The following is a 26,939-nucleotide window of genomic DNA, read 5'->3' on the forward strand; positions in this document are numbered from 1 at the left end:
GTAGGTATATCGAAGGTGATGTCTGAGCTCTGAAGTTTATATCCCTTGGAATTTATGGCTGCATCGTTAGGAAATGAAATCAACAGCTTTTGATGCATTTTTTTTTCTTGGCACTGTATTTTCATTTTGTGATCTGATTCAAACCACAGAACTCTGCTGGTGTGAGAACAGAAGATTGTTTGAAGTTTTAAATAAGAAAGTTGTTTGAAGGTGTCTCCAGCCACATTTGCCTTTTTTCAGGGAGCCCATGAAAGAATCAAAAATAAACAGTCATTTTCATTAAAAAATGCCACTAAGTAGCTTTTAAAATTTTATTTTATTTTATTTTGGAAATGCCTAATAGGGGATCTTTTGCTAGGCTTCGTGGGGTCCACAGCAGAGGTTGTTCCCTTCCCTGAAGGACTTGGGAGTGGTTCAGAAACAGTGCAGACACAGCCTGAGCCTTTTGCTTAGGGACATGGGGGATCCTTGAGCAGGGGCAGCACCCACATCCCCATCCCATTTCTACCTCCAGTCTGGTTCACAAGGATGTATAGTTCAGCAAGCTGACTGAAAATGTTTAGCTTCAACCGTTTTCTGTCAAGATGATCTTTTATCAAAATGGAAATATTTTGCAGGAACATGTCAGTTTTGACAAATTGTTTTGATGGGTGAAGTCTAAACAAATTGTTTCAGCATTCTATGTTGTTTTGATATGAAGACATCTCATTTTGACTCTATCATTTAGACCTTTGTAACTTAGTTCCAACATATATTTATATGTTTAGACCTTTATAACATATAAATACTGCATCAAATGTATGACAGTTTAAAAAGTATCATGATGATACATTTCTGTATTTTTGCAGTATGCTATTTACCTTTTCAAAAACTGCAAGTCAATATTATTTGTCTATAAAATTTTGAGCATCCTGAAATACTTATTTGAGAAATGTATTATTCCTTTTCATGAAGTGCTGGTGTTTTAGCTTGTTTTGTAATGGAGTGATAAGAATTTCCCAGGTCCTGGCCAGTTATAGTTCCTTTTGTTAACCAGTTTTGTTCATTCCAGTCCCAGTAAGAACTTAAATCTTTAATAATAATAGTTACCACAGTGAGAGAGTTGTCGCTTAGCAGATTTATTCCAAAGATTTAAAACCATTTTACAAAGACTCTGCTCCTTGCTTCAGGTATGAAAAAATAGAAACTCGGATGTTTAGAGGTTAATTGGAACCAGTGGGGATTCTCCAGTGGAGATGTTGGCAGGCTGCTTGTGATCCTGGGTAATTAAAAATAAATAAATCACAAACAGCATTTTTTTTTTAAGTAAGGACAAAAATTAGCATAATTTGATATTTTTACTTGTTTTGTACAGCATTACTGGTGGCAGAAGTACAGGTCTACTTGAATAGGCTGGTGTTAGGTTGTCTGCATACCTCCTCAACATGTGCTCAGAAGATATGGAGAAGGATGGGCATAGGTCATTATCTTGTTCTTTAATATATAATATTGCTGATGCCAAAGGCTCTGTCAAAAGCTGCCCTTTATTCATGCTTCTTACCCAGTGGCATGGATCCTCTGCCCTTGACTGGCCGCCGTGTTTGCAAGACTGGTCAAGGTGCAGGTGTGTGGTTGAATGCCATGAATTATTTTGAAATAATTAATGTTTGATGATTCCTGGTTGGTGGAAGCATAGTCTTGGCCCATTCTACCTCTGTTTGTGCTTCTTATGCCTTCCTTGGAGCTGAGAAGGGTAAGAATATCCATGGGATGCGTAAAGGTGGAGGAGTAGCTTACCTAGGTGCTGTAACGCAGTGAGGTATTTATGCAGCAATTTGTTCCCTTTACTGAATGCCTCAGTTCAAATTCCTGAGTCTTGCTCCTTCCAACTGAGGGCATGGTTTTTCTGAGGAAAAAAAAAGTCCCAAGAAGGAAAAAAAAGTGCATGTTCTTACCATTGTCTCCACTGTCCTTTAGATTACAAGGCTTTTTCCTGTAGTTTGCAGTGCACTGTTCTTGAAGGAAAAAAAAAATGAAGAAAATGAGGATTTTCATATGATCCCATGACCTTAGGAGAAATGGCTTTAAGAGAAACAGCAACTGCTAAAGACTAGATAAAATCCCAAGAGTTGGTAATGTGATAATAGTATCTCATACTCGTTGAATGGAGCGCCTATGACTCAGTGCTTTCACGGGACTGTAAATGTTCTTTTAATCTCTTATTTCTCTAGAGAGGCAGATAAATCTGAACCCATTATACACTCTGGCTGAAGCAGGGCACAGAGATTATAAGGTTGCAGGAGCACAGGGTGGCAGCACCGGGAACGAAGCAGCCGCTTTGGTTCTCAGGCATGTGATTAGCATGATTACAGGGAGTGCGGTGGTGCAGGGTTTGCAGCTCTCTGTGCTTTTTTGACCTCTGTTTGCATGGCTTTTGTAGTCAGCATGCACAACGCAAGGGGAAAGGGCCACTTTTGAGCTGTTAACAATGAAAAACGGGAAATCGGGTGCATGGTAAGTGATGCTGAAGGTACTTTGCACATCAACCACTGACCCGGGTTGCAGCAGCGCTGGGTCCTCAGCTGCCCCTGTGGTGCCCAGGTTGAGAGCTGCTGGGTTTGGCAGCCCAGATTCATCAGGAAAATGAGATGAATGAGTAAAAGTGAGAAAATGGCAGGGAGTTGAAAGGGGGGAGGGAGAGGAAAGGACATACGAGCAGAGCTTTGGGGCAGGATGAATCAAATAGAGAAAGAAGTGGGAATAATTACTACTATCTGAAGAATATTGGGTGCAACCCGTTTTTGATCGAGTTCAACGCTGTGGAAGAGGAGCTCAGTTTTATAGCCCATACTGTCAATTCTGAGGCAATAAAAAGTCTTAAAATGGAAAGGTGCTTTTTCTTTCTAACTTAAAAATCTGCTGTAATACCGGCCAGACTAGAAACTGCTCTCTGAAATAAGTATTTTTCACTGAGAAAGGCAAGAGGGCTTTGCATTTTTCTCCATGGTAACATGCTACAGGGACTGCAGCAGAGCAGGGATGCTTGGTTTTACTTTTGCAGGTGTGGATAACTTGAGGTGTGGATAAGTCTTTTAGGAAGAGACATTGCCTTGTCTTGGCCTCAACCAGCCCAGTGCTGGACACTGGCTCTGTCTGGGGATCGGTGCACCCATACAAATAACTGCTTCTTGTGAACTGGGGACAGCTGTAAGAAATCAGGGATCTTCCTCAGGTCCTTTTGTATTGGTCTAAATTCAACTGGATCTTACTCTCTGTGCATTTAGTCCTTCAAGAATGGAATTTGGAGCAGAGCTTTTGCTTCTGGCTGCTTCTAACTGCTGTGGGTACACCTTGGCCCAGCAGCATGCAGATCTGGCCTTGGTTTTGGGCTGCCTTGCTCTAAGGCAGGTGGTTTGTAACATTTTTATCGCAGCAAGATGCCTTAAAACCTTTGGCCTTGGAGCTGCAGAAGTGTGAAAACCACCACCAGTGCTGGCTCCAAGGTGGAGAGGACCCAGTCCAAAGGAAATCAGTGCACATCTGCGTACCCAAGCTGTGGCTCCCAACAAGATGTGGTGTTGCCTGCTGAACCTGGAAAGAAAAGTGGTTAGGAGGTGCTGGCATTTTCAGAACATCACTTTTCCCATGCTGAGAGCTCTGCTAATGCCTGGCTCCTCTCTGGATTATTTAGTGTCTAATCCTTCAATTCAGCTCATGCTGGAGCCTTTGCATCAGTGGGGGCACTTAGTCTTTTTTCTGCTGGCACATCTCCGCTTCTTCTGAATTGTTTCCCTGTGATACATTTGATGGTGGTTGGCCCCCAGGGTCATTTTCAAAGTAGTCCCAGTGTAATTAGGATATCTCAAATATTTTCTTGTCATTGGGCCTATTTGGAGCCCTGTTGTGGTATGGGTGACAGTCCCACAGAGGTCATGATGGAACCATTGAAAGGGAGAGAAGACACAGCTATCTGAACCCTATGAACCCAGCTCCTGACTCACCATAGTTATCTAAGGACAGAAAAATTGTTTTGAAAGTAACAGTACTACAGGAGCTCAGGTCCCTGTGAACAGGGTCCTATGTTCTCTCCACCTTCCTGTCCTACCAAATGGCAAGCCTTTTACAGGTGGCCTCTAAAAACAGAATATTACCGCACGTCAACAATAGGAAAGGTTCAGTTGGGTGTTCTTCCTCTAGCTAATAAGCCAAAATGTGAATTAGTGATGTAAAATCGGCACTTCGGTTCACAGGTGCTGGGTCAGATACACCAGAGAAGCACCAGCATTTCCTGATAGATGCTCAGGATGGATGCATGGGCACCCATGCATTACGCTGCCAGCTATTCTCGTTTACCCAGCAGATTTTCCTTTGTTCGAATATTCTTGTTTAACATTTTGCTTGGTCCTCAAAGGCTTTTTGCAGATCTTGTGATGATTCAGATTCACTTAATTACTACTAAAAATTAATATTTGCGCTGTAATTATTTGCACTGCAGTACTGAGAATCCTGATCATGCTCCACGGGCATGGAAAAGAGTGCAAATCCCTGTTCCTAAAACTTCCAGTGCAATCTCTTCTCTCCCAGAGGTTTCCAGAGTCCCTTTATCTGCACTGCAAAAGAAGATTAAAATGAAGCAAAACATGCTGGATTTGTTTGGGGAGGATGATTCTGAAACCGCTTAGAAACTAGGAGCAATATGTTTTTTCAGCTGAGGCCGTTCAGTCTGAAAGCAAAGATCAGCTTGTCACTTTTGGACTTTGGAAGCCCATAATCCAGATTTAAATGTTGACAGAGGCCCCGTTTTATTTAGGTGTCCAAAAGCTTTGAGGTTCAAGTCGTTTAGGCAGAACAAAGTATTTTTCTGAGAAGCATTGAAAAGGGGGCTGACTGACAGACAGCAAGATCTGTGAATCCGGCACCGTTAAGACATCTGAAATTGGGCATCTGGAAATGGAGGCTTATGAAATCTGTTGTCAACTTTGAAAATCCTGACTATTTTTCTTTCCTCCTGCCAGTTTTGAAAGTTTGAACCGTGTTCTTTTTATCACATTTGTCATTCCTTAGTAACGGAGCTCTGGCATTAAAAAATTGGCTGACAACTTTGTGGGTATGAGCCAACATGAAGTTCAGTTTGCACCCTTCCCCGATGCACCCAGCATTGTTTGCAGCGAGAGGTAGAAGTCTGAATTAGAAGGGCTCCAGTCTCATTCATTACAGCAATTACTATCTTCTCACTGATGCCAGGATTAAGCTTGTTTATTATCTCAGTGTAGGTGGACAGGAACTGATGAGGTGTGTGCAACAGGAGTATTGAGAGAGAAAGCACCTTGTATAAACCATTTCTTTGCAGGCTATTCCTTCCTCTTAAATAATTCAAAGGTGATAAATCTCCCGGAAATCATGCAAAATCGGTGCTGCCTAAGACTTAGAGCAGTTCCAGGCTACTTTAAGTGTTATTTTATAGAAGCTTGAGACCAGCATTTTAAAGTTCGCTGATTTTAAATACATTTAAGTGCACTTGCAAGGTTGTTTAGATCTATAAACTGAACATATGGTTCGAGTGACATTGGGAGAACTGACTTTAGAGGAAAGAGCACAACTCAGAAATGGGATCTAATGTAAAGTCTGCTGAGCATGGATTCTACCTTTTTCCATGGCCATCTGTATGGATTGCATAAAGTATTTAGGGTATAAATTGAGTTTGGGCCAAAGTCCAAGTGTGCCAAGTGCCCAAACTGGAAGTAAGCCCAAGCATGAGTATGTTTTTCCCAGTTTTTTGCCAACATCATGTAATTATCAGACAAAAACACTGGTCCCACGGTCTGGAAAGGGAGGTGGGATTTGTAGGAGCTATGCAAAGGTCAGCATGAGTATTGCCAGTTCTGAATTCTGCTGTGCTTTGATTTCTTGAGATGAAGCTCTTGCTAATTTCAGGCTCTCTCGACTGAGCTTGTTGAAGGAAATAGCTGGAATATTTCCTGCCAGGCAGTTTGGGATTAACTTTTTTTTTCTCCCCCAAAGGCAATGAATATTTGCTAGGCACTGAAGCTTTGAGTACCTCTGATGAACACCCCTGTGCTGGGTGCACAAATACAGAGCATTTCATCAGCTTGATACCAAACCTCTGTTCAACCTGTGTACCCCTTTGTAGCACCGAGGAAATAAAAGCTATTCCTCACTGTGGGCTGTGTAGATCCATAAACCCCTCAGAGCATGTACTTGGTGTGGCCCCACTCATGGATTTGCAGGAGCATTAACCCTTTTCTCCATCCATCCATTTTAGCCTGTCCATCTTACCCTTCCTGGGCTTCATGCCCAGGCTGTCATCTACCTTCTGTCTTTGGACAAACATGGAGAAACATGTCTCCTTATCCCACCCCCCCCCCCACCAGGTACATGCCTGTAACCAAAGGAAATGAGTTGCATGTCTTCAAAGAAGAGAGTAAATTACCTTTTTCTTTGAAATAGTCAGTAGAAGAGAATGAGCTACCTTGAGCTAAGCTGCTCACCAGGAGATGGGTCTAAAGGAACAATTTTTGATGGAATACTGGGGCTTCCTGTGGAGCGGAGTTGTTTGAAACACTTCTACTCCTACCCATGCTTCAGGTAGGGTGTCTGGTTTCCCGTATTCATTTGGCACCAGGTTGGTGTTTATTTTCCTTTTAAAAAGAAGAGCTGAAGCAGTATCACTGGCATGGGAGACAAACCCATGTAAAAAGCTCCATCATGACGTCTAGAGGCCACTTTTCTCTCCTCCTCTGAAACCATCCTGGGGTCCTTGTAGCCCTTCCCATCAAACAGAGCTGTTACAGGTCTTTGCTGCCTTTACCCATTTCTACAAGCAACTGGGAGGCCTGCAAAAAAAACCTCCATGTATTCCAGCTTTGGTCCTTCCTTGCTGCCATTCACGTCATGCAGTGAGGACGAAGAATGGGGATCGTATAGAGCAATATTAACTCGTGGTGCCAAGTTTATTTTTGCCTTATTTAGGGCCCTGCTATGCTGTTTTATCAGGAATTGTGTGGCTATGGTTTGAAAGGTGCTTGGTCTTGAACAGGTTCAAACCAATTTGTGTTTCTTTATTCGTTGTTCGGCAGCAGGCCACTTAATGCATTTTGAGAAGGCTCAGGTTTGGCCTCCTTGTCTGCAGGTAATAGTGGCAAGATTTGTGCCCACAGTTCACCGCCTCTGCTGGTCGTGTTTCTAATCTGAAACCCTTCTGCTCTAAATACTGCAACTACACCTTCTCAGAAAGCGTGAAGTGTTTCAGTCTTGGTTGACTAACATTGTATTTCCCTGAAGTGTGAAGCAAAGGACTTGGCTTCTTCTGAGCAAAACAGAAGGGTTGCTATAATGTAATTATTTAGGACCTTTGCTGGTTACTTACAGCCCTTCCTGGACTCCCCTATGGATTAGTAATCTTTAAACTGTGTGTGCAGTTTGTTCAGAAGAAATGGTTTAATTTTCAAATGCTTATGATTTTTCCCTTCTATAGGTGTTGGTATGATTAACAACATAACTATATCACTGTGGGTGGTCTAACATGTAAGTAAGATTTTTTGGGGAGATAAAAATGTTTCTGATGTAATCTAATTCCCATTTAGAGGCAGGTGAAATTAAAGTCTGGCTTCTGGGTTTCCAACTGCAGATGCACAATTAATTCAAAGAGGTCTCTGAATCTCTGGAGTTGAGATTTGCTGAATATACATTTGGTGCCCAACCTGCACTAATTTCAACAAGAATTGAACCAAAGTTTGAATCCCAGAGGCAGCATTTATACATTTTAGTTAAATTCTTATGAATAAGATTATATATTTTATACATTTCATACATATACTTACACATTGTATATGTATACTTATATGTTTTAGTTTAAATCTTATGAATCAGTTGATACAGATCCCAAAAGTAACACAGGCATACAGTGTATAGTTCAAAATATCTTTTTTTTTTTTTTTAAATAATGAAATAAAAATTCATGATTAACGAATAAAAATTCCTGATAAATTAAGTCTTCTTGCAAATGTATTGACTCAGTAGCTGACATAGAATAATCTCAGGGTTGTGTTTTCCATTTTTGGGGGGGAAGCATCTGTAGTTTCTGTTGACCTTGTTTTAAGTCAAGGAACGTAAAAGTTAGCACATTTTTTCTCTGTGGTCAGTAGTAAAGATACAAAGAGATGTTATGAATGATATCTGAGCCTACCTGGTAAGCAGCAAACAAGTGGTTACCCAAGCAGTGGCCAATTTTGAATGGGAAAGATGGAGATGATAAGCCACGCTGTTGTAAATCATGTCAGTGGGTGCAGCCAAACAGCCCCTTCCCTTATTTTGGAGATGTAATCACATGATGTGTGTGTGTTGCCCAAGCAACTAGGCAATGTATCAGCTTTTCTCCTGGTCTGGACTGCAATCATACCTGAAACTTCAAAGCTGTTAAGTCCTGGGGAGCTCTCTCTGAAATACACGTGGGAAATCCATTGCAGCCTGCGGTGCTGAGCATTTCTTTTCTTCCCTCACCCTCTGCAGCAATCAAAGAGAAATACGTGGACTGGACGGAGTTTCTTATACACGATTTGACCGGCGCCAGGACTGCACCTGCAAATTTACTGGAAGGCGTATGTATTAGATTGCAGTTTCTATCTGATACTGTCTCGCGATGTGCATGCTCACCGGTGTTTGTGCTCACCACGTGTAGGGCTGTGTGCTTGCAGCGTCTGTGTGCTGACAGCGGGCCTCATCCTGTGCTGGTCAAAAGTCCAGGGTGATGTTGCCTTGATTCTGCTGGCTCTGCTTCTGACTGAGTCATGTGGTAGTTTATTGGCCTTCAGGCTGGAGGGTTGGTCTTAGAAATTTGGGTACTCGTAGAAGTCTGGGTGGTGAAGGAGAACATTGAGGGTGTCTGTAGGAAGGAGGACTTCAGTGCCCCATCAGCTCCAGCAAACTCCACCAGGATGCAGGTTGGAGAGGGGGGGGTCAGTAGGTTGATGGAAAGCACTGCCAGGATTATAGGTGTGTGGAAATAGCTCCCTCAAGGAGCTATTCCATTCCATCCATCTAAAAGCAGCAGTCAGATTTAGCAGGGAAGTTGGGTGAGATGACCTTGGTCATTGGTAGATGGGAGAGAAGAATTGTCTGTTCTTTTGGATGCACCCAGAGGCCAGGAACCCTGCCTGTCCAGGGCATTTGCAGGGAGCTTGAGCTTGCCTTGCCATACTTGACAAATATCTCATAGCTTCAGCTTGAAACTATGGGAGCGAGGCACCTTTTCCACTGGGATGTGCCTTGCTCTTGTTTGGATGCTGCATGGGCATTTGGAGAGCAGGCAGCCCGTCCTGCAGGGGATGATTCTCTCTGCCCCTCTGAGTTTAGGCTGGGAGTGAAAGCGAACAAGTTGTTTAGCTTTGCGTAAACACTCATGTTGGCTTTTTGGAAGCAGGAGTGCCTCCAGGCACCATTTTTAATAATTTTGTCCCTGGTCACTGCCACTAGCCACAGCTGTGTCCTATTTCCATGCACCCATGCAGTACAAGGTCCCTGGCAGGGAGAATAAATAGTGTATTGTCAGGGATTTCCTCCCCCCCCTTCCCTATCTGTGAGCCTGACAGCCGTTGCAAACCCAAAATAATGCACATTCTCAGGGCTGCTGCATCCCTGTTTCGGAACCATTCCCAGGCAGCATATATGAAAAGTCAGTGGTGGTCTGCACCCATCCCTGGCATATGGGACAACACCAGTGCAAACCTCTCCATTCCCTTTCTTCAGGCAGAGAAAATAGGCAGCCCAAGGTAGAAATGCAGAGAGAGAAAACAGTGCTTTGGTTTGAAACAGTATCTAACCCTTTCCTGGTGTTTCATGCAATATACATGTACATGCTTGGTGCTGTCTGTGTCGTGCAATGTATGTAACCCCCTGTCGACAGATTTGCTGTTTGTGAGTGCTGCAGATTGTTCTTGTACTGTTAAATCAATATGCAGTGATACTTTTATTTATTTATTTATTATTTTTAACATGCTAGCTATGCATTTAGAGTTCTTGCATTGTGGTAAATGTTAATATTTCAAGCAAACCAATTATTAATTTTAGCCATTGTGTTCTCAGGGGTAAGTGACAACCCACTGGCTTAGAATCTAGCACACAAATCAGAGAAGCAATAGATGCTTTTTAGTGGCTAGGGATTTATAATAATACGCTAAATCATTATACCATTGTTTGATATTAAAGCATCTTTTATTGCAACGAAGTAGTTGAAGAGAAAAAAATAACATTAAAGCCATTTCTATTATATTATTAATTTTTGAGACTGCATTGTGCTATGAAATAATATTTGAAGAGATTGTGTAGAAGCCTGTAGCTTATACAGTAGAGGAGTTGCTTATAATGGTAGATATATTGTTTTGAGAAATATCTATTAATCACAGGTCTGGTTAAAACTGTACACGTGATAAAGTTTTAGTTAATTTTACTATTTTTTTAACCAAATTCTTGTTCTCTTGCCTACATTTTGGCTTAAGAGAGATGTAGCCAAATTTGGTTGCATTTCAAACTTCTGAATGTTTTAAACATTCTGTGAGAGAGCTTTTTGAAAAAATAAGGCTTTCTCCTCCTTTTTTTCTAGGCACCCTTATAAGGTACTGTTTTGGGCTGACTCTGATTTACAGAATTAATATTTAAAAAACAACTGTCAAAGTACGTATTATTTAATTAAGTAGAAGTGGAAGAAATGCATACAGAAGCAAAAAGATTGCCCCATTTTTTCATATATTGTGCCTATGCTTAGCATCTCCTTTGAGGAGCAATATTTCCAATTCTTAGAGTGATTTTTAGTGCTGTTCTTAAAACCCTAGAAGTGAGAAATCAAATAAAAATTAGAACTTGCATTAAAAAAAAAAAAAGAAAAAGAAAAGAAAACAGATTAAAAAAAAAAAGAGCTCTAACGCATACATTAGTGGTGAAAAGCTTGACAACACAGAGATGCTCACAGTCACAAATCAGTGAGTCCCAAAGGTATTGTCCTGGAAAACGTCTTACAGTTTTTTAATGGCTGTGGTTCGCAGCTTTGCAGGTGTAACATTAAGCACACGTATAAACGGTTGAAAGACTGGGATCACAGGAAATACTGTGTGTGAGCATATGACCTCATTCATTGGCTTGACCCATGAAATCCTGTGTGGCTGGGCTGTGATCCCAAGGCCAATTGATGTGGTGGGAAACTGCTATTGGCTTTCAAGAGCTTTGGAGTAACCACCGTAGACTCCTGCATCCATCACAGTGGGAATAATTTGCTCTGCACGTCAGTAGGAGCAAGATAATTTTATTTATTTATTTATTTATTTGGTGGGAAAGATCAGCGTACAGAAGGGAATTTCAGTGTCATGCCCAAAGTAGTTGCCTTTTAGGTAAACACTGGTATCCAATCTGGTGACTGGTTCTTACCAGCTGCAACCGATGAGAATTTGGTTTGAAATCCTCCAGTATAACTGGGCTTTGAGTAGTTCAGGAGCATCCTAAGTGGATGTGCCTTACGAGCTGTTCCACCTTTTATTATTCTTTTTTTGTTGTTGTTGTTGATGATGTCGGTTGAGAAATTAGCACAACTGTTGTTTTCTGTTTTACTTCTGAATTTGCACTTGGAAGACATTGGGTAAAATAGAAGAAGAACAGACTGTTTGCTGATCGCTTGGATGATGGTGTGAAAAACAAAAATAATCTTCTGCTGTCATCTGTTTCCTTGAGAAGTCTTCAAATAAAGTTTAAAATAAGGAGTTTTGCTTCTATTCAAACAGCCTCTGCGAGGAAAAAACCCTGTAGACCTCATTACAGTTGATTCCTTAATAGAGCTGCAGGATTCCCAGAATCCCTTTCAGTACTGGATAGTTAGTGTGGTTGAAAATGTTGGAGGAAGATTACGCCTTCGCTATGTGGGATTGGAGGAGACTGAATCCTATGACCAGTGGTTGTTTTACTTGGATTGCAGACTTCGACCAGTCGGTTGGTGTCAAGAGAATAAATACAGAATGGACCCACCTGCAGGTAAAAAGCCTTCACAAAATACTGTCTTATTTTGAGTTATTTAGTGATGCTTTAAGATACTTGTGCAACCCATTTCTTTTTCTCCAGCATTCATGTTGCTTTGACGGTAGTTTTAAACTGGAATACGGATTACATGTGAGAGCCATCTGATTTGGGTTTAAAGTGGGTCATGTACACTGTATTAAATATATTTAATAAACTCTGTTTAGTGTAGTTCACTCCTGAAAGGAGTGAATCCTAGAGGAGGTGATCCTAGAGGAGGATACTAGGATTTATAGAATCAGAATATGCTGAGCTGAAATGGACCCACATGGATCATTGGATCCAGCTTCTAGAAGAAGTCTTCTGCTTGCCAAATCAAGTTCTAGATGACACCTCTCAGCATTTGCTTTCCCTTCACCCAGAGACCTCTTGCCAGTTGTTCATTATATGGTCATGCACACTTTTCTCTTGGTTAGTAGTGGATTTCCATGGAATTTCTTGGGGCCGGAGAAAATGCTTTGAGATCTTTATGGTCCCTTTAAAGCACGTCTTTCATATTCTGCTGTGACATGGCTGTACAGCTGCCAAGTGAGACCTGCCTTGTGTGTAACCAGTGCAGAAAGTGCAGTGGAATAGGGCTGGATTTATCTGCCTGTCTATGTTAATCTGCCCATCAAGGAGTTATGGGGTGTGTGTTGCTAGAAAGTAAGGAATTATTCCTTTAAGTGGTAGATGGCATCTTTAATGCTTACAAGACCACAGGTTTTGTCTTGAATTTTCTCCAAGGGAGCAAAGTCTTTGCAAATGTGATGGACCAGACTGAATATCAGGAGACTGCAACTTGGAGAAGAAGGTCTTCAGAGCTGAGTTTAGTCCAAAGCAGGTTGGAAGGAGGGAGATAGGGATTGCAGTTAAGTGAGTGTGGGGTCAGAAGTCACAAATCCAAGGACAAAGTCAAAGACAGAATCGGGCATATGCAGGATAGGCCAGGAGGCTGGCCAAGAGCAGGCCTTGGGGGCAGCTGGAATCAGACTTGAAATACTGGGACTGGGTTGAGCAAAGGGAGCAGGATCAACCTGGTGGGGCAAGGAGTGCAAGGCTCTGGGTGTAGGGAAAAACTAAGGATCACTAAGGTTTAACAAGTCAGTTAAGGCCTTGGGACCACAGCAGGGGCTCAGGGCTGTTTGTGGCCTCCTGGAGAATTTATTTCAGAGATGTTTACTGTCACGGTCATGAGCTGTGTATGGAGATGTGATTCCATCCAGGTTGTATCTCATTACCATCTTGGAAAACTGGAATGGTGGATTTTCTGCACTACGCTAACAGTATTGGTCAAAACTTTGTGAAAGCTTCTAGGAAATTAGGTTTCTCTCTACACAGGTTGTGTGACTGAGTTGGTGTAGCTTGAGTTGGTTGACTTGGTCAAGTTAAGATGCTTGACAAGAGTTCTCGTGGAGTTAGTGATCTGATTAAATGTGACAGTCTTACCTGCTGAATGTGTGGTCTGCTTTGGGGCACAAAATGTGCAGCCGATGTATTTTTCATAGGGCTGTAGCTTATACTCGGGGCCCCAAAGCTGTTTGCCAAGTCTTGTGGAGCATGGCCCACATTCGCTAGCTGTCTGCACCACTGAATTGGACTCTGATAGATGAAGTACTTTCTTGGTTAATGCATAGCTTTTGGCATAGCAGACCTCCACGTTTTCCTGTGTAGTTGGGCAGATTGGCCAGGTCTGTGCCTCAATTTGCTTTTGCCTTACGCAAAGCTTTCCCGTGGGTTTCTAATGACGGAAGAAAGGAAGCTTTTCTTTGGACAGATATTTCTGATGTGGCTTTTCTCCATTGCACCTGATTCAGAGTGGTTACCCTGATACGTGCAATTGTGCTGCTTACAAATTTCTATGGGTCTTGGGTCTAATTTGGGGTCTTGAATGCTTTTGGAAGTCTGTGTGTTTTTCTTCAAAGATAGGTGGGTACCAATGGCCCCATCACTTCTAAATCAGATGTGAATGTTGGAAAGCATGAATATCACTCACTCTGTTATTTCACAGAGAATTCGTGTTACAGAGAAACACCTTTTCATTGATTGTCTCTGAACTCTCTTAGCCTGTGTAGGTTTGATGAATCAATATAGAAATAGCCACAACTATATATGTGTTTCCTCTTTGTCTATTCCATTCTCCTTTTACTCTTCCTTTTATCCAATTGTTTCCTTCTCTACTTATTTCCTTTTTTTTTTTTTTTCCTGTCTTACCAGTTGTGTTATCTCTAAACCTGTTATTGGTCTCTTTATTTAATGAAATTGTTTATGTTTTCTCTTCCCTCTCCTTGATTTAACCGCTTTTTAAATGTATTTCATGTTTTCATCTAGCATCTTTTTCTTCTCCTTGGCATTTCTCTAGCCATTCACCTTTTAGTGAGCATTATTATTACTGAATTCAAGAGTCCAAATCTTCTTCCTACCTTCCATTTACTTAAATAGGTAATTACATATCTAGGGAGTGTCTCACTGGTGTTTGCTGAGATGAAACCCTTTGGATTTAAACCTTTAAATTTTCTTATGAGTCCTGTCCTCCTGAAGACTTCCCCCAAGGATCTTTTTTGACCTACCCCTGCCCCTCTGGGCTACCCAGTTGTCAGGCTCTGCACTCCAAGGAGAAACCAGTCAGAAATGGGAATCCAGTGAAGCTCTGGAGGCAGGAATACTGGCTGTTCCACTTCTGACATAGTGGACAATATTGGCCATTTGAAGTCCACATAACATCAATGTGTTCATAAAGTGTAACAGGTGACTAAAGCTTATCAGTTATAGAAAGGAGATAGGTGAGCAGTAGTGAATTGTCAGGGTAAGGTGCTGGGCAGCAGAAAACACTGAAGAAACTCAGGAATGAAGCTACTAAACCACAGTCTTGTCACAGGATGTGATTTCATAAGGATGCCAGACCAGGACAGTGTGCCAGGGACATGTCCCTGTCTGCTTACCTCCTTCCTGACTTCTGTAGTAAACAGTGTTTGGACTACAAAGACCTTTGGCATCACCATTATGGAACTTCTTAGGAAAATAATCTGTGGTTAATATTTTGGTCTTTCTACTTATCTTACTTACCTTTACTTACTAGATTTGCTTACCATCATGTAGGCCTTGAAATGATGCTTCACTGTGAGCTATTGCTTTCTCGTTATGATCAGTGGAGAGAAAGGGAGTGCCTAAGACAGGCCTGGCACAGATCAGAACAAATAACATCTTCATAAGTCTATGTTTCCACTCACAGGGTCAAGAGGAATGAGCACAATGCTCATTGTCTACCTTTTGAACCTCTGAAGTCAGTTGAGATGTCTGCTGGATGGAAAACTGGAACAGTCTTAGAGTGTATAAAAGCCACTATGCATCTCCTACGAAGAGATGCTGAGGGCATACGACTCCTCCCAAATCAAGCTGAGAGCTCAGTTGCTATCAAGTGAGGCTGTTCAGCTGCAGATCAGCTCTGCAGGTTGTTACAGTGCCTTACCCACCCCTGACTTGGATGCTGTGTATGCACCATTAGCTTTATTTCCCAATCTGTCTGGGCTGTGGTTTTGCTGTGTTGATCCACTGCTGGTGCCTGACAAGTTGAGTTTCATTTTGCTCAGCAGTCTGAGGCCAGATTTTCAAGATGCAGGGCATCCTTCTATAAAAGAAATCCCATGGATCCAAATGTCTACACCATTCTGTGTGGAGAGGTCTCTTTTCTGAGACCATACAATCTTTGTACCCACTTTTGTACCCATTGTACAAAAAAGTGCAAGGAAGTCCTTAGGAAATAGCATCATTGCTGCATCCCCCAAATAGGAACTTGCGGTGGCTTTATGTATCCTGAAAGCCCTTTTTGACTGTGGCAAAGGGATCCTACCATATTTTTTCCTTCAGATGTAAATCTGAATCCAAGACAAGCCTCCTTGCTAGCTCAATTTGGCAGAGACCACTTGACACAGAGCCACCGATGGTCTTGCCCGAACTGTTTATGCAGGAAGAGATCGTCTCATTTTATGTTGCTTCCTATTTAAAGACAAATTGGCAGTCATTTTAATTGCTTTCTCCTTGTTAACCTAAATACAAATTGACACAGTACACTCTGCTCAATTACCTGCAACACTATCACTTAAACAAAATGCTTTATGCTCCTTTAACCGTGCGATTTAGTGTCCATAAACTTGCCAGCATAAGCTAACTGCCACTGTCTAATGAAACGTGCACATGATGCTGCTTGCTGGTTATTGAAACGATTGAGGTTGTCTTAATCTTTCAAAGCCTGTTGACACCAAAAAGTTGCTGCCTCTTTTCTCTGATGGTTGCGCATGAGAGAGTCATCCAAAATGCCACTTTCTTCTTCTCTCCCATGCTTCACTGCCCCCACGGTGAAAAATGAAGGTCTGTTATCAGCTTGCTCTGTCTGGCAAGCATCCAGCTGGGTTTTCCAGAACTTGGACTTTTTGTTGGTTGAATATACAAGTTGAGGCAAAATCGTAATATTTCCCTATTCGGCATCATTTAAGCTAAAAAGGAAGAAGCAAGGTGGGTCATTTCCCTCCCAGCATGTCAGCCCAATCAAGTCACCTACAAATAAGGGAGAACTGGTGAAACAGGACTATAAAGTAATGAACAATTAGATAAAGAGCACGTTTCTTAATACTTGTGATGGCTGCATGTGCTGTAAACAAAGACCTGAAAAGTATATTCCCATTAACAACCAAACAGTTGAGAAATTTAAAGTACAGCCATGAAAGGTTAACATTTCCTTTTAAGCGTATTTAAATTCATATGCATATCCTTGATGTCTGTCTGAAGTAGCAAGGTTTGATATAGTGGAAGAATAAATACATCCACTTTCAGTGAGTGATTCTGCAAATCCTGTTTTGATAAGGTCTTAAATCTATTGAGATCAGAGCATAAAATTCTCTTCTACTGAGAGTGCTAGGTGGAAACAGTGCTTGCCAGTTCCTTTATATATATATATATATATATATATATCTTTTATTTCCTCCTTCAGAATTGTAAAATACAACAGTAAATCTTTGCTAGCCAGCAAATATATATGGTTACTAGATGTACAGAATTTAAATGCAAATTGGACCAAATTGAACTGTGCTGTGTGTGAAGCCAAACTGACAAAAGCAAAGCTTCACCCTATTCACTCTGTATCAAGGTTCAAGTTATTAATAAGTAAATGTTCATTTCCATTTTAATAATTGCTGCAATCTGTCTACCTATCTTGTCTCTTTAAGACCTTGATATGAATGTTCTGCAATAACTTGTTATGTGCGGGATAACAATATGTTTTCTAGGGCAGAAGTAAATCCAATATAATGTTCTTCATCATAGTATTGTTTCCTACATTGTTTCCTTTGATGATTCATAGGCATTTCACTGCACTGAACCATAAAGGGCTTGCTAATACAATGATTTAATAATATTAAACCTATTTAAGGAAACTCACTGAAGGCAATGTGAATTTGCACAAAGACGTTGCCTAAAAGTGTAATGATTAGAATTCATAAGTGTATGTCTTTGAGTTGATGCAGTGCTCTGCTTTCAGTGTGGCACCAAGAAATGTGTCAGTGTAGTGACCTAGCTGAAATGTTCCTCCCCCTCCAAAAAAAAAAAAAAAAAACACAAGAAAAAAACAAAACAAAACAAAACAAAAACAAACCTGCACTTAAAAAATGACTTTTCCAATGAACAGAAGCATTGTTAAAGATATTTCTGGTTTTGTTCAAGTATAATTAATATTGGCTGAAAACCTGAGGATCCTCAAACTGGAAAACATCAGGTATTTTGAAAATTAAAAATCAAAGGAGTTTTTTGTTACTTTCGAGTAATGAGACAGTATGGTTCATGTTTCCTCAACAGAAAATAAAGGATGTGCATTTTCCTGGGTTTTACTCCAGGATATAAAACACAATCTTCCTCAGATGTGCCCCTGCTAGTTGCTTTTGCGTTCAATTTATCCATGCTGTACAGCTTGGGATATACACACTGCTCATTTCACTTGGACTATCCATTCTTATGGCATGGGAACTGAAGTCTTTCAAAAATGTTTGATTCCCAAACAGTCACCTCTTGGTCTTGTGTTTTTTTGTTTGTTTGTTTGTTTTTGTTGTTATCATTGCTTTAGATATCTATTCTCTGAAGACTGTATCTGAGTGGAAATGCGCTCTGGAAAAATCCCTTACTGATGCAGCAAATTTTCCTCTTCCAATGGAAGTATTCAAGGTAAAAGATGCACATTTTTCTTCAGTTACATGGTGAATAAATAACGTGGTGTTTAGCAGTTTATGTTAAGCTTGTGCAGGAAATGCTGTTGCTCTAATACAAAAGGTCACAAGTGAGATGTTTGTATAAAATGAAATTCTGCTCTTGTGTGGACTCTCTGCCCTGACACCTGATTTCTTGCCATCAAAGTTTAATAGATGCTGGGGAGGGGGGTGATCAGCAAGGATTTCTCCAACATCCCTATTTCTCCAACATCATTTTTTTTTTTTGCAGACCTAGGTTTTCACAGCCCATGATAGCACAGGGCTATGATTTTGAAAGTGGGCATAAACTAGGCAGCTTTCTCTGAGCCTTGCACCCAGATTTTCATCTGATTGCAAGCCACGATGCAGAGAAACCTCCTTCAGGGACCTGTAGTGGAAGTAGGAGATAATTTTCCTCCCATGTCATTTTTTTTCTCTCAGTCTGGTTTTTAATAGTTAGAGATGTACTTCAGCCCCGAGGCACCAGCTTTAATATCCCGTCCAAATCCGCACTGCTATTAATCACGACTGCTCCAGATAATCCTGATTTCTAGCTGCTTTTTAATGGCTGCAGCCTTGCTGTGGTGCGATGGAGCTTCTGTGATGCTCCATCCCCCTGGTGCATCACAAAATCCCGGTGCTGCCTTTACCCATTCTGCAGGATCTTGCTGGCAGCATCCCTTGAGGACTTCAGGCTCCTCGTCCAGCTGAGAAACCCTTGAGTTAGCAACGTTAATTATGGAACTCTTTGCTAATGTCTGAGGCAGTGGCTTGTTTGCTCACTATGGGAAAGCTCTGTGGGACTGGGAGAAGTGGGAAGGGTTTGCGGGCTTTCAGAACAGATGTGGGTTTGAGAAGTCCCGTGTTGTTACGGGAATGGCGTGCAGAGAGTTTTGGTTCTCTGCTGCTTATTTCATACAGTGCTTGAACCCACAAACTGCTAAAGCTTGAAGTTGCAAGATCAAACATGCGTTGTGTGGGGCAGGGATTAAATCACAATAGGGAATGCCTAATGTGTAAATTTTATCCCTGTCTATATGAGAGAGTGAAGAATGTTTCTGATGAGGCTTATAAAGCATCTTTTTTTTTTCTTTTTTTTCTTTTTTTTTTTTTTTCTGGTTTATAACTAACAGCTGTTTTGCTGCCTCTTCTCAGCATGCTAGACTTATACTCACTTATTTTAATTATTGCATGAGGGTCATAAATTTAAATTCAGCGAATTCCAGCGAACAAGCGGTGTGGTTGGAGCTTACAAGGGTGTTCCTCTTAGACAATGCAGTGCCTTGCAATTCTTCAATAGCCCAAATGGAGGGAGAATCTAGAACTATGCATGACAAAAAAGCAGGAATAAGGCAATTCAGCTTCTTTAATTGTACTGTGAAAGCTGAGTACAAGGAGAGCTGAATTCAGTGTCTGGTGTTACCTAAATCTGATTCTGGTGCTGGGGAGGCAGGAGGCTGAATAAATGGTTTGCCTGTGGGCATCAGTGTGTCCTCCTCTTTTAGGGGGAGTCAACCCCATCTTGTGCCTGTTGACTATGGATTAAAATATGAGAGATGTCCATGCCTGTGAGAGTGTCTTCCTCTAGTTATGACTTAAACATGAGTTAAGGAAAGGCTTTATTAGCCCAAATGACAGTACTATTTTCTAATTATATAAGATGAGCCAAAATTTGCAGGGGACCTTCAAAAAGAATCCCAGAAGATCCCAGCAAAATATGTTGAATACAAAGTCGTCACCCCCCACTTTTTTTTCTTCCCCAAACCAGCACAGAAATAATGTCTGTACATAGTGCCAGGGGACACCGTGCTACTACAACTGTCATGTGTTAGATGAGATATAAAACACAGAGTTTGACAGCTGGCAACTGTTAAAGATCTTGGTCTTCTGGAAAGCTGGAAATGTTTACTTTGGCAGACATGGTAAACTGCCCACTGAGCAATTATATTCCACGTTTCCCTACAGAAATCCATCAGTGAGGAGAGCGTAAGTGTGTGCTTGCTGTACGGACATGAGCGGGCCCTAGGGAGAGCATGTGCACATCTTTTTTTGGCTGGATTGCGACTTAAATTCCTGTTGTTATTTGAGCTGTGCTTGGTTGTGGGCAGTGTCACTAGTGCATGGTGAAACTGGGCCCAGGTGGTGGTGCCAGAAAAGCAGGTCTGCATTTGTGGTGGGAAAAGTGGCTCCTGTTAGGGGTTTATCAGGGGAAAAGCAGTTTGGTTTTGGTACCATGGGGTTGGATTCTGATTGAGACCTCGTATGCCATTGATTTGATGCTGAATTATCAATGCTGAGCAGCACGGCAGAGCTGGACTTGTGTGTGGTGGTCTTCAGCAGGTCTGAAAATCCCTTGTAAAAGTGCAGGCCCAGTCCCCTCCTAGCATCCAAGCAGAGGGCACCAGACCTTATGAGCTGGTTGCAAGCAGGATCTTAGTTCTTTTTGGTGTTGTTTTACACTTGGCCATATGTTGAAAGCATTTGTAAAATGCTTTAGGATCCTTTGAGAAGGAACGCGATGTTCAACTGCCAGAAAATGTCACTATTATATAGCTACTAAACATAGTGTTTTGCAAACTGCACCTCCTGGAGTAAGTTTTTTCTTCACAAAAGCTTTGTGCAACACATCCGCTGTTTTGTCATTCTGTGCTTCTTAGAAAACATGTTGATTCTTAAAGAAAACTAAATACAGACTGGATCTTCAAGGGTGTTTGCATAGTTTAGGAGCAGAAATCCTTCCAAAAATCTGCAACCTAGGGAAATGTGTCCTTTGCTGTTCCTGCTCTGGTTTCAGGGTGCTGTAGGGATCCCCATGCTTGGCTGAATGCCAGTCACAAATGGGTCCGGCTTCGGACCTGAGAAAATGGCCAAGGCTTTGGGTGTGAATAAAGGTGGATGGACTGCCACTGAGGCCAGTTTTAAACCTGTGTGACACCAGAGTTTGCTTCAGTGATGCCATGTTGGTGCTTTCTAAGGAGAGGCCTTGCAGCAGTAAGCCAGACTGCAACAACAGTGCCTTTAAATCCTAATATTTATGAATAAAAGTGCTTTTTAGACTTAAATCCCTGTACTTTGGTTAAGATGAAGGCTGGATATAGATCATGGGATTTGGTTTCACAGGTAGAGGTAGATTAGTGTCCTGGGGATCTTCTCTGACACCCCAGTAAGCGCTCCCTGGCCTCCTGTGCCATATCGGTGGGCCCTGTGCAGATTTGGATCCCTGGGTGTCTCTCAGCTCACCCAAACACCTCTGTTTGGGCAGCTAAATCCTGCCCAGGAAGTGGGCTACCTGTCACCTCTCTGTGGATATTGCATATGGGCATCCTATTCGCAATTCCCCATCATAAAGTGATTCCTGTTGGCTAGGTTGGATGGAGCCGCATCCCTAACCTGGGCTGTGCTCAACTGCTTGAAGAGCACAGATGCTCAGGAGAGAGAGGGATTATCAAGGGCCGATTCCTGGTTTATAGCTTTTGGTCCTATTCCTCCTGTCTCTGTCCAAAATTGTTCTGGTGGTTTTTTTTGTTTGTTTGTTTTTGTTTGTTTGGTTGGTTGGTTGGTTTTTTGGTTTTGTTTTGTTTTGTTTTTTGTTTTTAACCACTTGAAGTGATTATCTCTGGAAACCAACACCTGTTACCCTGCTACTCTACACTATCCCCAGCCCAGTATTAATTATTAATTATCAATTAATGATTAATTGATCATTAATGGTATTAATTGATACTAAAAATAAAATAAAAATAAAATAAACATAAAAATAATGGGATGGAAGGAATCATCTGGGACAGTTCTCTCTTACGGAGGATGGTGAGGGGAACAACCATCACCAGACTGGGTGGTTCTTCTTCATATTGAAAACTAAAATGAGAAATATTGAACAGAACTTATTTTCCCCCTTCCAAATTCATCTGTTTGTTTGTTTTCCATCATCTGCTGAATTGCACATTTATGGAATTAAGTATGAGATTAAGATGGGCTATTTTTTCAAGATTATGACTTTTTTTTTTTAAGAACAACATCTCTCAAAAAGTAATAATTTATTTGTCTGTTTTATGGTGTTTTATTCTATTTTTTGGTCTTACAGAGAAGTTTCAGTGCAAGGAAGAGATACTCAAGGGCTCAAGGGCTACTTTCCTGCCCTTGACTATCCGTCCCAGACAATCCTAACTTGAGTGGATGAATGGACTTGAAGTCCAACTAGGTTTTTCTGTCTTCAGCCCACATAATGGGTGGGCACATGCTGATGCAGCAGGTTAAAGCAGCCATGCTTTTGGTTTCATGTGGAAGCCAAATTCAAGTATTAGCAATCCCCAGCTCCTTCATGCACCGATGGCTTGGCTGGCCTTCATGGTGCACGCTGTGCTTTAATAACCCACAAGTTGCCGTGTAGTTTGCAGACTGCCAAATTATTTATACTCCATCTGTTCTTCCCCATCCATAGCACTCGTCAGCCCTTCTCCCTGGCTGCGTTTTGCCTGTCTGGGCGACATGCATGGCCTCCCATCCCCTTGGATGTGCCTCCATCTTTTGACCCACTCCTGTCTCAGCTCATTAAATCCATTTATCTTTGTAAGACCTAATGACCATCATTAAGAGTATTCCCCAAAGGTCTTTACAAACTGCTTTCCTGGTCCTTGGGAGCAAAGATGTCTCCAGTACTGACGATGCCACTCAGGTGAGATGGAGTCTGGTGGAAAGACTTGGTGGGGAAAAAAGTTTTAACTTCTTTGCAGATCCATCCTGATGGTGGGCTATGCAATGAAGCAGGTAGGAAGAGCATTCCAAGGAGGTGAATGAAGTTGAACCTTGTCTGAGATGCCAGGCCCTGCCTTCAGAGGTGCCTCAAGGGTCTATTTGGCAGCACTGTGTGAAAGTCAGGATGGGAAGAGAAGTGCTGGAGGGAGTTCAAGCAAAGCAGATGGGTTGACTAGGAACCAGGTCCCTCAACCTTCTGCCTTCTTTGTCCTTCTAGCTGCATGTTTAGCATACATGGTTTTCTTTCTCCATTACATAGCAGAGGTCTCTTGGGACTGTGAGAGGTTAGTAAAAGGCCTGATCTGCTTTACTTACTGCATCCAAGTTCAGTGTGGAGGAGTTCGCTGATGAACACCTGACCTCCAACTCGCATGTCCTTGACCTTGGCAGTGTTTGCCACTGAGAAGAGCCAATGTGCACCTGCAACCAGTCTGTTCTCATGCAGGGGATGGGTGTACCATCCGTCTTCAGATGGATGACTTTTCCCAGAGAAAATAAAAGTCAGCTCTGTCCCAAAGCTGCTTTGTGAGAAGGATGCAACCCACAGTGTGTATTGAACTTGTTCTGATCCTCTCTCTTCTGACAAATTCCCACTCATTTCTCAATAGCAACTACTGCTGTGATGTTGCTGAGGGCAGACTCCATCCAAGCAAGTGCCTGTGAGGACTCAGTCCCTCTTACTTAGAGGTGTGAAAAGAGCCAGTGATGGTTCCATTTTGAGCACGCAGGTGAGTGTTCCCACCTGTGACATGGGAACCATGCATATGACACAAAGATTTGCTAGCAAACACCAGAAATGGTGTGGTGATCCTGAATGCATTAATTCTGCTGTAAGACATTTGAAAAAATGAAAAAAGTGGATGCCTGTCTGTCTCTTTTACCTCTGCCACCCGTGCTTCCACCACCCAGGCAAATCAAAGCATGCACTGTGTAGGAGGGGATCTTTGCCCTAATGCCATCTGCAGCAGGCCGAGCCATACGGAGAAGGTGTATTTGGATTTAGCCTGGCTACTCTGCAACGTTGCTGTTTCTATGGTAACTATTTTTATTCAAAAAGAGAAGCTTAAAATCTGTAGGGCTAAATTCAGTCCTAGGCAGAAGCATCTGTGGTTTTTAAGGGGCTCTTTGGTAGGTGCAGGTGGTAGCGGCTGCCACGCTCAGGGTCACAGAGCCTCCAAATCCTCCTTCCCATCACCCTTTCTTCTTCATCCTACCCAACGTCTCTCCAGGCTGGTCTTCCCACCACCACACTCGTCCAAACGAGGGACGATTTGCTCCTGTTGTGTGTTACTGGGGGATCTCTGTGTCCCTGGAGAGAGCGTGTCTTCAGGGAAAATTGCTCCGTGTTCAGCAAAGGAAGTTGATGAATCGCAAACAAGACTGATTCATCTGCAAATAATGCAAAGGGTTGCAGTTGGGAGGGTTTCTTTCTTTATATTTTTTTTTTCTCAATTAAAAAACAAATGCCAGATTCCTGTAGAGGCAGTTTAACCACTGCTATTGCTGTGCGTGTGACTGGTTACCACACATGAGCTTTGTGATTAAAATTAGGCCATTAGAAGCAGCCAGTATCTTGGAGAATTAGGGAAAACACTGGGGGAAGCAATTTCTTTCAAAACAAAAGCTGAAATAAATAATATGTTTCCAGTCGTACCAGATGGAGCCTGCTTCTTCTATGTCCTTAGTAGGGGAAAGCAGGAGAGAGGTGATTGAAGGGAATACCGTTTCACACTGTTGCATCTGGTGAGGAAGAAAGGAGGCTCAGGTTAATCATGCATTAATTGTTTGCTGTTTCAGCCTCTCAACTTTGCAACTTTTCAACGTTCAGGCTTAGTTCTGAGTTCTCATAATTGGTGTGAATGTGACTATCCTGGACTAAAAGAACCCTGCGTTTGGGGGTATTTGAAAATGAGCCTTTTCCCCTTATCTGTATACTGTGTAAGCTGTTGGGTTTAAAATGAGATGAGTCCAGTGTTTTATGGTGAGGAGGATGGACTAAGAAGGAGCATTTCAGAACCAGAAGGAGACGCCTTTCTTTGGGTTTGTGGACACAGCTAGCAGAACCAGCCCATAGCATGGCTTCCCTAAATGTCACAGGCAAAAGCAGCTTAGCCAAGGCCCACTGCTCTCTCCCTTGCCCAGTGGAGCGTAAAAAGACCTGAGCCCCAGTCTTCTGTGGCCAGAATACTGCTGTGATGTGGAGAAACTTGAGTTTACTTACACTTAAATGATGTTTGTGTAGTAGAAATACTCAGAAGCCAGATTTAGCAAGGTATTTTGGCACCAGAAAGGGCAAATAGCTATGGTGATTTTGCAGAATATATTTCTGAGTTCAAGACCAATGCTTAGTGGAAGTGAGTGAGCATTCTTTAGGACTTAAGCACATCACCCACACAGGTACATCCCTAAAGCCTGTCCATATCCTCGAGTCTGAATACTTTCGTAAATCTGTTTGGGGGCTTCTTTTGGAATGACATTTAGGCTCCCAAGTCACCCTCACGTTTTTGAAACCTGCACTGCCTGTGTCTCATTAGCTATGAAGGAGAAAGTCAGGCAGTTCTCTCAGCACATTCAAGAAGAGGATTGGGAATTAGGAGCCTGGTTCTTCTCCCAGCCCAATTGCTGACTTCTTGTTTGACCTTCAGCTGTTCCAGCATTCAGCCTTGCAGATGGATGACGGGAAGCAGTGCTTGTTGCACTGAGCTGTCACAAAGATGTTTTTGTGGAAAGGTTGCAGTAAAATGTATTTTAAGAAGATGCAGATAATGATGCAAATGAGTGTTGAAGTAAAGCTGACTTTCAGGTGGCCTGGAAGGTTGCAGCTCATGCCCACTGCAAATTTTGCAAGCTCACACTGTTCTCAAATGGCAAGAGTGGGGCTGAATCGAATTGCTTCCTGGGCTTTGCAGTGAGAGCTGTGACAACCCTGGCTTTGCCAATGGGTTTGGGCTGTAAGTGACAGACGTTTGTGCAATGGAAGGTTCTGAAATTTTCCATTCATTGCTTGAAAGTGCCATTGTGGGCTGTAATCCATCATGTTAGAGATGGTGACCCTTTGAATGAGCAACTCTGGTGCTCGTTCCACGTTAATTCATTGTACTTTCCTTGATGTGATTTTTGCTTTGCTGTAGGGGATTTCTCAGCGTTAGTGTGGCTTGTCAGGCTAGCTTTCTTGACTGCTTACCAGCAGTGAGGGCTGGGAGGTTACTTCTATTGCCCCTTAGACAGGTTAGCTGCTTGTGTAAATCTGTGTGGTCAATGGGGTTGTTTCTGGGAAGCATTGCCTCCCAGCAGGAGTAGAGGTTCACCATGCACGGGGCTATAAAATGCTCCAACTGGCTTATTCGACTCCATTGCAAAGCAAATTGAAACTTGCTTGAAGTAGTTGCTAGAAATTAATATCTGATGGCATCCTCACAGGCGGTTTTTGAATGCCATGGGCAGTTGTAAAGGGTTGGTTTCTGCCACCCAGAAACATTTCAGGCACTGCTTTTGCTCTGCTGCAGGGTCTGGGGGCGAGCCAGGGGAAGGTCTCACCCCTTTGGTTCTCTTCTTGCAGCTGCTTTTATTTAACGGGCGTCTTCCCTGTCAGTGTGAATAATGGGAAGAGAGCGCAGTTCATTATCCACTGTATCACTTTGAGTCTAATACTAATTAAAAGCTTTGCCTTCACTTCTGTAAAACCTATTCTTAGAAATTATGTAAATTAATTGGAGTTTTGAAGAGGAGCATATGCCAAAGCCTAAGTAATTCCCTGCTGGCTGAGACAACTCCAGCACTGGAACCAGAAAATGGCATTGGGATCTTTTTTCTTTTTGTGGCAGCAAAAATCTAAGGCTCTTTTGGTAAATTTTGATGCTTCTCTTTAACAAATATGTGAAAGAGAAAAAATATCCAGACCCTGACCAGAGAGGTACA

At 42.1% G+C, this 26,939-nt stretch overlaps 1 protein-coding gene across 2 annotated transcripts in view; it reads left to right on the top strand.

The window, feature by feature from the left end:
- Nucleotides 1-26,939, top strand: part of SFMBT2 (Scm like with four mbt domains 2) — a 108,036-nt gene that overhangs the window by 39,207 nt on the left and 41,890 nt on the right. Inside the window, exons 5-7 of one of the 2 annotated variants that reach the window (XM_068670082.1) lie at nt 8,509-8,597; nt 11,766-12,012; nt 18,146-18,243. In XM_068670082.1, coding sequence (XP_068526183.1) covers nt 8,509-8,597; nt 11,766-12,012; nt 18,146-18,243 — 434 coding nt within the window. The remainder of the gene's footprint in view (nt 1-8,508; nt 8,598-11,765; nt 12,013-18,145; nt 18,244-26,939) is intronic. The other variant, XM_068670084.1, reaches the window with a different exon arrangement.

The sequence above is a fragment of the Anas acuta genome, chromosome 1 (genome assembly GCF_963932015.1).
Source record: "Anas acuta chromosome 1, bAnaAcu1.1, whole genome shotgun sequence".
NCBI lineage: Eukaryota > Metazoa > Chordata > Aves > Anseriformes > Anatidae > Anas > Anas acuta.